Source organism: Coregonus clupeaformis, chromosome 17, assembly GCF_020615455.1.
Source record: "Coregonus clupeaformis isolate EN_2021a chromosome 17, ASM2061545v1, whole genome shotgun sequence".
NCBI classification, from domain to species: domain Eukaryota; kingdom Metazoa; phylum Chordata; class Actinopteri; order Salmoniformes; family Salmonidae; genus Coregonus; species Coregonus clupeaformis.
Window position 1 is genome coordinate 32,782,909 of NC_059208.1, and position 14,774 is coordinate 32,797,682.

At 44.4% G+C, this 14,774-nt stretch overlaps 1 protein-coding gene across 1 annotated transcript in view; it reads left to right on the forward strand.

Annotated features, from left to right (window-relative positions):
• Positions 1-813, forward strand: part of LOC121586265 (riboflavin transporter 2-like) — a 31,640-nt gene extending 30,827 nt beyond the window's left edge. The window contains exon 5 of the mRNA XM_041902833.2: positions 495-813. Within this exon, the coding sequence (XP_041758767.1) occupies positions 495-527 (33 nt within the window). The 3' untranslated portion in view covers positions 528-813. The remainder of the gene's footprint in view (positions 1-494) is intronic.
• Positions 814-14,774: the final 13,961 nt, after the last annotated feature.

The window sequence follows — 14,774 nt, forward strand, 5'->3', positions numbered from 1 at the left end:
CTTAACTATTGCATACAACTTTCTAATGCAGTTTGGGAAGCAGACAGCCAAGTAAAAGAGGTGTGGGGCATAAGTCCCGAGGGGGGACATGACGTAGTGGGTGATGGTAAAGAAATACGTAACAGACACAAAATTAGGGCCAAAATGGGAAGGTCCGTAACAAGTTTTGCTCATAACGAGGTCAGCAGTGAAAGTTCAGGGAAAATCACGGTGGATACATGTCACTCATTGTAAGGTTGTCAATTTTGATGACAAAGTGGAGCCTGGAGAATAAAGAACTGATTGATTAGTAGTCATGGGCCAATGTCGGGTGAAGAAGCACAGTAAGATGATCATAACCTGATAAGCTTCTGTTGTACACCGCAGTCATCATATTAATGATATCTAGGTGAAATGTCCACTTTTTCCTGATAATCGGGAAACATGCTTAGTTAGGGAAATCTAAGTGAAATATCAATTTCTCTTGAAACCAGACATGTTTACTTTCATTACAGGTTATGAGAATCTATCGTCTGAAGCTGCAGTAATATCCCTTGACCAAATGCCTGTACCTGAAATGATACAAGATCACTGGTGAAGTGTTCATTAGAGACGTCCTTATCAACCAGTGGAACTGAAGAAGAATTCCTCACTACCGGCAGGCTGTCAGAACATACTCTCTAGTGGTTATCTATGTGAGACATATAACGGTGTGGAACAGCTGGTCACTGCTAAATTATGTAAATGTATTTGTTAAAGGACTCTGTGAATGATTACCTTGCCAACAGGACAATTGAATATTATTGTCTTGCAGACAATTCTTTTTTTTGTGAGTTTCCTCCTAATTGTCACACCCTGGCTCTGGGGACTCTATATGTTGAGCCAGGGTGTGTAAATTCTATGTGTTTGTGTTCTATGTGAGTTATCTAGTTGTTGTATTTTCTATGTTGGCCAGAGTGGTTCTCAATCAGAGGCAACGAGTGTCAGCTGTTGCTGGTTTTCTCTGATTGGGAACCACATTTAAACAGGCTGTTTTCCCACAGTAGTTGTGGGATCTTGTTCCGTGTTCCGTGTTGGTTGTATTTTGTAGCCAAGGACTTCACGTGTCGTTATCGTTTGTTGTTTTGTTCTTGTTATCACTATTGATAATAAAGTATGTTCGTTCATCACGCTGCGCCTTGGTCCTCCTCCTTCGACGATCGTGACAGAAGATCCCACCATACCAGGACCAAGCAGCGTGTCCAGGAGCAGGCAGCCTGGACGTGGGAGCAGATATTGGACGGGCAGGGGTCCTGGACCTGGGAGGAAATCCAGGCCGGGATGGATCGCCGTCCATGGAAGGAGACGGTGGAGGCGCGACGGAGAGAGGAGCAACGGCGTCAACAGTGTCGTCGTCGGACGGACGAGAGGCAACCCCAAACATTTTTTAGGGGGGGGCACACGGCATGGGCGACGGGGAAGCAGGAGGCAGCTACAGGGCGTATTGGGAGGTTGGGTGAGGAGGCCACCAGGTTAAGGGGGCTATTGGTCCAGAGGGAGGAGGAGTTAGCGGTTCAGAGGGTGGAGCTACTGGAGGCGATAAGGGAGAAGGTGAGAGTAGAGGCACGGCGAGAGGAACTGTGTAGGCAGCTGAGGGAGCGGAGGGTTATGAAGAAACCCAGTCCCGCTCCTCACACCAAGCAAGTGGTGTGCGTCACCAATCCGGTCCGGCCCGTTCCTGCTCCCCGCACTAAGTTGATGGTGCGCGTCGCCAGCCCGGCCCGGCCCGGCCTGTTCCTGCCCCTCGCACCAAGCCTACGGTGCGCGTCGCCAGCCCGGCCTGGCCTGTTCCTGCTCCCCGCACCAAGCCAATGGTGCGCGTCGCCAGCCCGGCCCGGCCTGTTCCTGCTCCCCGCACCAAGCTAATGGTGCGCGTCGCCAGCCCGGCCCGGCCTGTTCCTGCTCCCTGCACCAAGCTAATGGTGCGCGTCGCCAGCCCGGCCCGGCCTGGTCCTGCTCCCCGCACCAAGCTAATGGTGCGCGTCGCCAGCCCGGCCCGGCCTGTTCCTGCTCCCCGCACCAAGCTAATGGTGCGCGTCGCCAGCCCGGCCCGGCCTGTTCCTGCTCCCCGCACTAAGTTGATGGTGCGCGTTGCCAGCCCGGCCCGGCCTGTTCCTGCCCCTCTCGGCGTATAATTTTAGAAAGAAAGGGTCCAGATTGTCTGGAGGGGGCAAGTTGCAGCGGAGGGTGCAGAGCTGGTGGCCGGGGTAGGGGTAGCCAGGTGAAAAGCATGGCCAGCCATGGCAAAATGCTTGTTGAAATTCTTGATTATCGTAGATTTATCGGTGGTGACAGTGTTTCCTAGCCTCAGTGCAGTGGGCAGCTGGGAGGAGGTGCTCTTATTCTCCATGGACTTTACAGTGTCCCAAAACTTTTTGAGTTAGTGCTACAGGATGCAAATTTCTGTTTGAAAAAGCTAGCCTTTGCTTTCCTAACTGATTGTGTATATTGGTTCCTGACTTCCCTGAAAAGTTGCTTATCGTGGGGGCTGTTCAATGCAAATGCAGTACGTCACAGTATGTATTTGTGCTGGTCAAGGGCAGTCAAGTCTGGGGTGAACCAGGGGCTATATCTGTTCTTAGTTCTGAATTTTTTGAATGGGGCATGCTTATTTAAGATGGAGAGGAAAGCACTTTTAAAGAATAACCAGGCATCCTCTACTGACGGAATGAGGTCAATATCCATCCAGGATACCCGGGCCAGGTCAATTAGAAAGGCCTGCTCGCTGAAGTGTTTTAGGGAGCGTTTGACAGTGATGAGGGGTGGTCGTTTGACCGCGGACCCATTACAGATGCAGGCAATGAGGCAGTGATCGCTGAGATCCTGGTTGAAGACAGCGGAGGTGTATTTATAGGGTAAATTAGTCAGGATTATATCTATGAGGGTGCCCATGTTTACAGATTTAGGGTTGTACCTGGTAGGTTCCTTGATAATTTGAAAGAGGGAGAGAAAGTGAGGAAGTTCAAGGAACAACAGAAAACAAAGCAAAAGTACTACAGAGGGCCAAGAAACCTACCTGAACTCCAACCAGGTGACAACGTGAGGTACAAAGACAAAACAAACATATGGACACAAAAAGGAACAGTGATCACGGAAGTACAGCCAAGGTCATACAACGTACAAACAGAAGATGGCACTGTTCTACGGATAAATCATTGTGATCTTCTAAGGCAGGGTTTCCCAAACTCGGTCCTTGGGACCCCAAGTGGTGCACGTTTTTGGTTTTTGCCCTAGCACTACACAGCTGAAATAATCATCCATTAATCATCAAGCTTGGATGATCTGAATCAGCTGTGTAATGTTAGGGCAAAAACCAAAAGGTTCACCCCTTAGGGTCCCCAGGACTGAGTTTGGGAAACACTGTTCTAAGGGGACCAGCAACAGGCAGTCATGACAGACACTGTTGAAGGGGCTAAAAGCACAGCTCTGACGCAAGCAGCCCAGAGTGAAGAACAAACCATCAAAAGATCAACATGGCAAGTGAAAGTACCAGAAATACTTATTGAGAGTTGTTAGGGACTCTAAGGACAATTAAAACAGTTGAGAGTAAATTACTAAAGTGCATTCAGAAAATATTCCGACCCCTTGACTTTTTCCACATTTTGTTACATTACAGCCTTATTCTAAAATTGATTAACTTGTTACACAATACCCCATAATAACAAAGCAAAAACAGGTTTTTAGATATTTTTGCAAATGTATTACAAATAAGAAGTATTTAGACCCTTTGCTCAGTACTTTTGTTGAAGCACCTTTGGAAGCGGTTACAGCCTCGAGTCTTCTTGGGTATGACGCTACAAGCTTGGCACACCTGTATTTGGGAAGTTTCTCCCATTCTTCTCTGCAGATCCTCTCAAGCTCGGTCAGGTTGGATGTTGCACAGCTATTTTCAGGTCTCTCCAGAGATGTTCAATCAGATTCAAGTCCGGGCTCTGGCTGGGTCACTCAAGGACATTCAGAGACTTGTCCCGTAGTCACTCCTGTGTTGTCTTGGCTGTGTGCTTAGGGTCGTTGTCCTGTTGGAAGGTGAACCTTTGCCACAGTCTGAGGTCCTGATGTCTCTGAAGCAGGTTTTCATCAAGGATCTCTCTGTACTTTGCTCCGTTCATCTTTGCCTCGATCCTGACTAGCCTCCCAGTCCCTGCCGCTGAAAAACATCCCCTCAGCATGATGCTGCCACCACCATGCTTCACCGTAGGGACGGTGCCAGTTTTCCTCCAGACGTGACGCTTGGCATTCAGACCAAAGAGTTCAATCTTGGATTCATCAGATCAGAGAATCTTGTTTCTCATGTTCTGAGATTCTTTAGGTGCCTTTTGGCAAACTCCAAGCGGGCTGTCATGTGCCTTTTACTGAGGAGTGGCTTCCGTCTGGCCACTCTACCATAAAGGCCTGATTGGTGGAGTGCTGCAGAGAAGGTTGGGCTTCTGGAAGGTTCTCCCATCTCCACAGAGGAACTCTGGAGCTCTGTCAGAGTCACCATCGGTCAGAGTCACCTCTCTGACCAAGGCCCTTCTCCCCCGATTGCTCAGTTTGGCCGGGCGGCCAGCTCTAGGAAGAGTCTTGGTGGTTCCAAACTTCTTCCATTTAAGAATGATGGAGGAAACTGTGTTCTTGGGGACCTTCAATGCTGCAGACATTTTTTGGTACCCTCCCGAGGTCTGTGCCTCGACACAATCCTGTCTCGGAACTCTACGGACAATTCCTTCAACCTCATGGCTTTGTTTTTACTCTGACATGCACTGTCAAGAGTGTGTGCCTTTCCAAATCATGTCCAATCAATTGAACTTACCACAGGTGGACTCCAATCAAGTTGTAGAAACATCTCAAGGATGATCAATGGAAACAGGATGCACCGGAGCCCAATTTCGAGTCTCATAGCAAAAGGTCTGAATACTTAAATAAGGTATTTCAGTTTTTTTATTTATATAAATGTGCAAACATTTCTAAAAACCTGTTTTCTCTTTGTCATTATGGGGTATTGCGTGTAGATTGCTGAGGAAAAATATTAATTTAATACATTTTAGAATAAGGCTGTAACGTAACAAAATGTGGAAAAAGTCAAGGGGTCTGAATGCTTTCCGAATGCACTGTATATTTACGGCAAACATGTATTACTTTTTATTGTGGCATGAACAAATCAAATCAAATTGTGTTTGTCACATGCGCCGAATACAACATGTGTAGACTTTACCTTGAAACGCTTACTTACAAGCCTATCCCAACAATGCAGAGCTAAAAAGCAAGAAGAATGTGCCAAATAAACAAAGGAAATAGTAACACAAGACTTAGTGTACAAAACATTATTATAAACTTGGGATGTTCGAGCCCTGAATGCTGATTGTTTGAAAGCCATGGTATATCAGACCATATACCATGGGTATGACAACATTTATTTTTACTGCTCTAATTACGTTGGTAACCAGTTTATAATAGCGATAAGGCACCTCTGGGTTTGTGGTATATTGCCAATATACCATGGCTAAGGGGTGTATCCAGGCACTCCATGTTGCGTCATGCATAAGAACAGCTCTTAGCCGTGGTATATTGGCCATATACCACCACCTCAGGCATTTTTGCTTAAATAACACCTTCCTAATATTGAGTTGCACCCCCTTTTTCCCTCAGAATAGCCACAATTTGTCGCCCATGTTGACTCCAATGCTTCCCACAGTTGTGTCAAGTTGGCTGGATGTCCTTTGGGTGGTGGACCATTCTTGATACACACGGGAAACTGTTGAGCATGAAACCCAGCAGCTCTTGACACACTCAAACCAGTGCATCTACCATACCCAGTTCAAAGGCACTTAAATATTTTGTCTTGCCCATTCACCCTATGAATGGCACACATACACAATCCATGTCTTAATTGTCTCTAGGCTTAAAAATCATTGCTTTCACCTGGATTCATCTGGTCAGTCTATTTCATGGAATGTTTTGTACACTCAGTGTAGGTAGGGGTAAAAGTGACTAGGCAATCAGGATAGATAATAAACAAAGTAGCAGCAGCGTATGTGAAGAGTGTGAAAGTTTGTGTGGCGTCAATATGCATTAATGTGTGTGTGTGTGTGTGTGTTGGAGTGTCAGTGTAAAATGTGTGTGTGCAAGTAGAATAGAGCCAGTGCATAGAGCCAGTGCAAGAGAGTCACTGCAACAAAAAAAAGGGGGTCAATGCAAATAGTCCGGATAGTCATTTGATTAACTGTTCAGCATTCTTATGGCTTGGGGGTAGAAGCTGTTCAGTAGCCTTTTTGTCCCTGCTTGCTGTGTGGTAGCAGAGAGAACAGTCTATGACTTGGGTGGCTGGAGTCTTTGACAATTTCTAGGGCCTTCTTCTGACACCGCCTAGTATAGAGATCCTGGATGGCAGGGAGCTCGGCCCCAGTAATGTACTGGGCCATACGCACTACCCTCTTTAGCGCCTTACGGTTGGATGCCAAATAGTTGCCATACCAAGCGTTGATGCAGCCGGTCAAGATGCTGTCAATGGTGCAGCTGTGTAACTTTTGGAGTATCTTTACAGCCCCCTGAGGGGGAAGAGGCGTTGTCGTGCCCTCTTCTCGACTGTGTTGGTGTGTTCGGACCAGGATAGTGGACACCGAGGAACTTGAAGCTCTCGACCCGCTCCACTACAGACCCGTCAATGTGAATGGGGGCGTGCTTTGCCCTCCGTTTCTTGTAGTCCACAATCAGCTCCTTTTTCTTACTGATGTTGAGGGAGAGGTTGTTGTCCTGGCACCACACTGCCAGGTCTCTATTCTCCTCCCTATAGGCTTTCTCATCGTCGTCGGTGATCAGGCCTACCACCGTCGTGTCTTCTGCAAACTTAATGATGGTGTTGGTGTCGTGTGCGGCCACGCAGTCTTGGGTGAACAGGGAGTATAGGAGGGGACTAAGCACACACCCCTGAAGGGTTTCAGTGTTGAGTGTCAGCGTGGCGGATGTGTTGTTGCCTACCCTCACCACCTGGGGGCGGTCCGTCAGGAAGTCCAGGATCCAGTTGCAGAGGGAGGTGTTCAGGCCCAGGGTACTTAGCTTACGGGGCAATAGTCATTTAGACAGGTTACCTTGCCGTTCTTGGGCACAGGGACTACGGGGGTCTGCTTGAAACATGTAGGTATTACAGACTGGGTCAGGGAGAGGTTGAAAATGTCACAACCAGTCGTGATGTTTTCATCTGATTGTCAAACAAATCACTTAAAAAAGTAGGCTACCTGCGCAAGTTCGTCCTCTCCAAAATACTTCCAGGCATTTCCAGCATCAAAACAGTGCACCTGCCATTTGATGAAGGCAAGGAGACATCTGTTACAAAACACCAAAAAGTGTAATGACATTTGACGATTGTCATTAGGCCTAGACTCTTGTAGTCTGAAGTAATTGATGTGTCTTGCTGACAAATTGACCTATTTTGTTAAAAGTCGGGACATCTGAAAAGGGGGTGAAATACGGGATGCAAACACAGTCGTGTCCGTCCCTAGCTCATCGGCGTGGGAAACTGTGAGGGCTAAGTTGAAACAATGTTGCAAGTTCGCTAGCGAAAGCTCAAGACCGACAGAGAGAGAGGCAGACAGGCGGAGTAGAGAGATTAATGCGATTGAAAGAACCTGAATCAACTGTCACTGGTTTAAACCATGACAGAGAGGTGGGGGTGTTCGGTGAATTTGGAATATGCATTTATTTTTATATTTAACACTGTAGCAGTACAAAATTGCATTAGCTATTACAGACAGAGGAATAATTAGTACTGCTAGGGTTTACACAGTCAAATGTGATAAATAACTACATGTTTAATAAAGAGCTGTATAAATGATACATTTCTGACATCAATATTTTTATTAATAATTTATTAATCAAGACAGTAATATGAGATCTGTATTGAAAATATTTACATTTGACATTTTAGTCATTTAGCAGGTGCTCTTATTCAGAGCGACTTACAGTTGTGCATTCATCAGACAACCACATACGACAGTCAAATATACAGGATACAAACATTCCATTCTGCTAAACAATTGATATATAGCGTTCTAAAATCTATGAATAAAGAATCTGAGAGTAATATTTTACACACACATGGAGGTGATTTCTGATGAAAAGACACAAATGTGAAAAATGTATTTAGCATTTTGGAACAAACCTCTTCAAGTGTCCATTTAACTTCAAGTGAAAGAGAGGATGGACATGAAAGAAACCATGTTTTTTAAAGACTTGACTAGACAGACCATCCTGAGCCAGAAGAGCCCAGCCCAGCCATATTGTTACCATGGTTATGATTCAGTTAGGATTCTGTCTCAGAGTGATAGTACAGACAAAGCACTGGCAGAGAGGTGACAAGACTGACTGACAAGAGGATGTTGCTTCATCCCTCATTCCCTAAGAATCCCTAATAAGACTAAATCATTTTTGTATTGATTTAAGAGGCCTCATTAAAACAAACTCAGATCTTTCTATCAGCCTCCATCCCCAACTTTTTTACAGTAAGAGCAATGAATATATATATGTGTGTGTATATATATATATATATACAGTGGGGGAAAAAAGTATTTAGTCAGCCACCAATTGTGCAAGTTCTCCCACTTAAAAAGATGAGAGAGGCCTGTAATTTTCATCATAGGTACACGTCAACTATGACAGACAAATTGAGAAAGAAAATTCCAGAAAATCACATTGTAGGATTTTTAATGAATTTATTTGCAAATTATGGTGGAAAATAAGTATTTGGTCAACTACAAACAAGCAAGATTTCTGGCTCTCACAGACCTGTAACTTCTTCTTTAAGAGGCTCCTCTGTCCTCCACTCGTTACCTGTATTAATGGCACCTGTTTGAACTTGTTATCAGTATAAAAGACACCTGTCCACAACCTCAAACAGTCACACTCCAAACTCCACTATGGCCAAGACCAAAGAGCTGTCAAACGACACCAGAAACAAAATGGTAGACCTGCACCAGGCTGGGAAGACTGAATCTGCAATAGGTAAGCAGCTTGGTTTGAAGAAATCAACTGTGGGAGCAATTATTAGGAAATGGAAGACATACAAGACCACTGATAATCTCCCTCGATCTGGGGCTCAAGGCAAGATCTCACCCCGTGGGGTCAAAATGATCACAAGAACGGTGAGCAAAAATCCCAGAACCACACGGGGGGACCTAGTGAATGACCTGCAGAGAGCTGGGACCAAAGTAATAAAGCCTACCATCAGTAACACACTACGCCGCCAGGGACTCAAATCCTGCAGTGCCAGACGTGTCCCCCTGCTTAAGCCAGTACATGTCCAGGCCCGTCTTAAGTTTGCTAGAGTGCATTTGGATGATCCAGAAGAGGATTGGGAGAATGTCATATGGTCAGATGAAACCAAAATAGAACTTTTTGGTAAAAACTCAACTTGTCGTGTTTGGAGGACAAAGAATGCTGAGTTGCATCCAAAGAACACCATACCTACTGTGAAGCATGGGGGTGGAAACATCATGCTTTGGGGCTGTTTTTCTGCAAAGGGACCAGGACGACTGATCCGTGTAAAGGAAAGAATGAATGGGGCCATGTATCGTGACATTTTGAGTGAAAACCTCCTTCCATCAGCAAGGGCATTGAAGATGAAACGTGGCTGGGTCTTTCAGCATGACAATGATCCCAAACACACCGCCCGGGCAACGAAGGAGTGGCTTCGTAAGAAGCATTTGAAGGTCCTGGAGTGGCCTAACCAGTCTCCAGATCTCAACCCCATAGAAAATCGTTGGAGGGAGTTGAAAGTCCGTGTTGCCCAGCGACAGCCCCAAAACATCACTGCTCTAGAGGAGATCTGCATGGAGGAATGGGCCAAAATACCAGCAACAGTGTGTGAAAACCTTGTGAAGACTTACAGAAAACGTTTGACCTGTGTCATTGCCAACAAAGGGTATATAACAAAGTATTGAGAAACTTTTGTTTTTGACCAAATACTTATTTTCCATCATAATTTGCAAATAAATTAATTAAAAATCCTACAATGTGAGTATGTGGATTTTTTTTCCTCATTTTGTCTGACATAGTTGACGTGTACCTATGATGAAAATTACAGGCCTCTCTCATCTTTTTAAGTGGGAGAACATGCACAATTGGTGGCTGACTAAATACTTTTTTCCCCCACTGTATATATATATATATATACAGTGAGGGGAAAAAAGTATTTGATCCCCTGCTGATTTTGTACGTTTGCCCACTGACAAAGAAATGATCAGTCTATAATTTTAATGGTAGGTTTATTTGAACAGTGAGAGACAGAATAACAACAGAAAAATCCAGAAAACGCATGTCAAAATGTTATAAATTGATTTGCATTTTAATGAGGGAAATAAGTATTTGACCCCCTCTCAATCAGAAAGATTTCTGGCTCCCAGGTGTCTTTTATACAGGTAACGAGCTGAGATTAGGAGCACACTCCTAATCTCAGTTTGTTACTTGTATAAAAGACACCTGTCCACAGAAGCAATCAATCAATCAGATTCCAAACTCTCCACCATGGCCAAGACCAAAGAGCTCTCCAAGGATGTCAGGGACAAGATTGTAGACCTACACAAGGCTGGAATGAGCTACAAGACCATCGCCAAGCAGCTTGGTGAGAAGGTGACAACAGTTGGTGCGATTATTCGCAAATGGAAGAAACACAAAATAACTGTCAATCTCCCTCGGCCTGGGGCTCCATGCAAGATCTCACCTCGTGGAGTTGCAATGATCATGAGAACGGTGAAGAATCAGCCCAGAACTACACGCGAGGATCTTGTCAATGATCTCAAGGCAGCTGGGACCATAGTCACCAAGAAAACAATTGGTAACACACTACGCCGTGAAGGACTGAAATTCTGCAGCGCCCGCAAGGTCCCCCTGCTCAAGAAAGCACATATACAGGGCCTTCTGAAGTTTGCCAATGGACATCTGAATGATTCAGAGGAGAACTGGGTGAAAGTGTTGTGGTCAGATGAGACCAAAATGGAGCTCTTTGCCATCAATTCAACTCGCCGTGTTTGGAGGAGGAGGAATGCTGCCTACGACCCCAAGAACACCATCCCCACCGTCAAACATGGAGGTGGAAACATTATGCTTTGGGGGTGTTTTTCTGCTAAGGGGACAGGACAACTTCACCACATCAAAGGGACGATGGACGGGGCCTTCTTGGGTGAGAACCTCCTTCCCTCAGCCAGGGCATTGAAAATGGGTCGTGGATGGGTATTCCAGCATGACAATGACCCAAAACACACGGCCAAGGCAACAAAGGAGTGGCTCAAGAAGAAGCACATTAAGGTCCTGGAGTGGCCTAGCCAGCCACCAAATACTAAGTCATGTTTTGCAGAGGGGTCAAATACTTATTTCCCTCATTAAAATGCAAATCAATTTATAACATTTTTGACATGCGTTTTTCTGGATTTTTTTGTTGCTATTCTGTCTCTCACTGTTCAAATAAACCTACCATTAAAATGATAGACTGATAATTTCTTTGTCAGTGGGCAAACGTACAAAATCAGCAGCGAATCAAATACTTTTTTCACTCACTGTAATAGTGAAGACTACAACACTATGAAATAACACATATGGAATCATGTAGTAACCAAAAAAAGTGTTAAACAAATCAAAATACATTTTATATTTGAGATTCTTCAAATAGCCACCCTTTGCCTTGATGACAACTTTGCACACTTTTGGCATTCTCTCAACCAGCTTCACCTGGAATGCTTTTCCAACAGTCTTAAAGGAGTTCCCACATATGCTGAGCACTTGTTGGCTGCTTTTCCTTCACTCTGCGGTCCAACTCATCCCGAACCATCTCAATTTGGTTGAGGTCGGGGGATTGTGGAGGTCATGTCATCTGATGCAGCACTACATCAATCTCCTTCTTGGTCAAATAGCCCTTACACAGCCTGGAGGTGTGTTGGGTCATTGTCCTGTTGAAAAACAAATGATAATCCCACTAAACCCAAACCAGATGGGATGGCGTATCACTGCAGAATGCTGTGGTAGCCATGCTGCTTAAGCGTGCCTTGAAATCTAAATAAATCAGACAGTGTCACCAGCAAAGCACCCCCACACCTCCTCCTCCATGCTTTACGCTGGGAAATACAAATGCGGATATCATCCAGTCATCCACACCGCGTCTCACAAAGACACGGCGGTTGGAACCAAAAATCTCTAATTTGGACTCCAGACCAAAGGACACATTTCCACCGGTCTAATTGCTCGTGTTTCTTGGCCCAAGCAAGTTTCTTATTATTATTGGTGTCCTTTAGTAGTGTTTTCTTTGCAGCAATTCGACCATGAAGGCCTGATTCACACAGTCTCATCTAAACAGTTGATGTTGAGCTGTGTCTGTTACTTGAACTCTGTGAATACTTATTTGGGCTGCAATTTCTGAGGCTGGTAACTCTAATTGACTTATCCTCTGCATCAGAGGTAACTCTGGGTCTTCCTTTCCTGTGGCGGTTCTCATGAGAGCCAGTTTCATCATAGCGCTTCATGGTTTTTGCGACTGCACTTGAAGAAACTGTCAAAGTTCTTGAAATGTTCCGTATTGACTGACCTTCATGTCTTAAAGTAATGATGGACTGTCGTTTCTCTTTGCTTATTTGATCTGTTCTTGCCATAATATGGACTTGGTCTTTTACCAAATAGGGCTATCTTCTGTATACCACCCCTACCTTGTCACAACACAACTGATTGGCTCAAACGCATTAAGAAGGAAAGAAATTCCACAAATTAACTTTTAAGAAGGCACACCTGTTAATTGAAATGCACTACCTCATGAAGCTGGTTGAGAGAATGTCAAGAGTGTGCAAAGCTGTCATCAAGGCAAAGGGTGGCTACTTTGAAGAATCTCAAATATAAAATATATTTTGATTTGTTTAACACTTTTTTGGTTACTACATGATTCCATATGTGTTAATTCATAGTTTTGATGTCTTCACTACTATTCTACAATGTGGAAAATAGTAAAATAAAGAAAAACCCTGGAGTGAGTTGGTGTGTCCAAACTTTTGACTGGTACTGTATATATATATATATCTTACTAATTTAACTATGAGTGTTTTATTAATGAACTAAATATAACTCTCTAAAAGCTAAACAACGTGAACGTAATATTCGATGCAAATAACTGAGATGATAGCTGTAGAATTCGAAATAAACTGTATTTATTATTGACAATACATGAAGCAGAATTGGAGCTCACAAAATAAGATTTGAACAATTAATCTGCATATCTGAACAATATAATAGTCACCTTTTCAGTAAACATGGCTCTATGGCTTTGTTCATTTCCTTTAAATTCATGGATTAAGACTTAATATAAATACACATAAATAAATGCAGTTCTAATAAGGGAACTTGTGCTAGCTAATAATAAAATCAAGCAAAGATTATTTCGCATGTATTCAGTCTAGCTATAGTGCATTTTACAAACTGAATCTTAAAATACTATAAATTGTAGTGTATTATACAGTGAGGGAAAAAAGTATTTGATCCCCTGCTGATTTTGTACATTTGCCCACTGACAAAGAAATGATCAGTCTATCATTTTAATGGTAGGTTTATTTGAACAGTGAGTGATAGAATTACAACAAAAAAATCCAGAAAAACGCATGTCAAAAATGTTATGAATTGATTTGCATTTTAATGAGGGAAATAAGTATTTGACCCCCTCTCAATCAGAAAGATTTCTGGCTCCCAGGTGTCTTTTATACAGGTAACGAGCTGAGATTAGGAGCACACTCTTACTCCTAATCTCAGCTTGTTACCTGTATAAAAGACACCTGTCCACAGAAGCAATCAATCAATCAGATTCCAAACTCTCCACCATGGCCAAGACCAAAGAGCTCTCCAAGGATGTCAGGGACAAGATTGTAGACCTACACATGGCTGGAATGGGTTACAAGACCATCGCCAAGCAGCTTGGTGAGAAGGTGACAACAGTTGGTGCGATTATTCGCAAATGGAAGAAACACAAAATAACTGTCAATCTCCCTCGGCCTGGGGCTCCATGCAAGATCTCCCCTCGTGGAGTTGCAATGATCATGAGAACGGTGAGGAATCAGCCCAGAACCACACGGGAGGATCTTGTCAATGATCTCAAGGCAGCTGGGACCATAGTCACCAAGAAAACAATTGGTAACACACTACGCCGTGAAGGACTGAAATTCTGCAGCGCCCGCAAGGTCCCCCTGCTCAAGAAAGCACATATACAGGGCCGTCTGAAGTTTGCCAATGAACATCTGAATGATTCAGAGGAGAACTGGGTGAAAGTGTTGTGGTCAGATGAGACCAAAATCGAGCTCTTTGGCATCAACTCAACTCGCCGTGTTTGGAGGAGGAGGAATGCTGCCTATGACCCCAAGAACACCATCCCCACCGTCAAACATGGAGGTGGAAACATTATGCTTTGGGGGTGTTTTTCTGCTAAGGGAACAGGACAACTTCACCGCATCAAAGGGACGATGGACGGGGCCATGTACCGTCAAATCTTGGGTGAGAACCTCCTTCCCTCAGCCAGGGCATTGAAAATGGGTTGTGGATGGGTATTCCAGCATGACAATGACCCAAAACACACGGCCAAGTCAACAAAGGAGTGGCTCAAGAAGAAGCACATTAAGGTCCTGGAGTTGCCTAGCCAGTCTCCAGACCTTAATCCCATAGAAAATCTGTGGAGGGAGCTGAAGGTTCGAGTTGCCAAACGTCAGCCTCGAAACCTTAATGACTTGGAGAAGATCTGCAAAGAGGAGTGGAACAAAATCCCT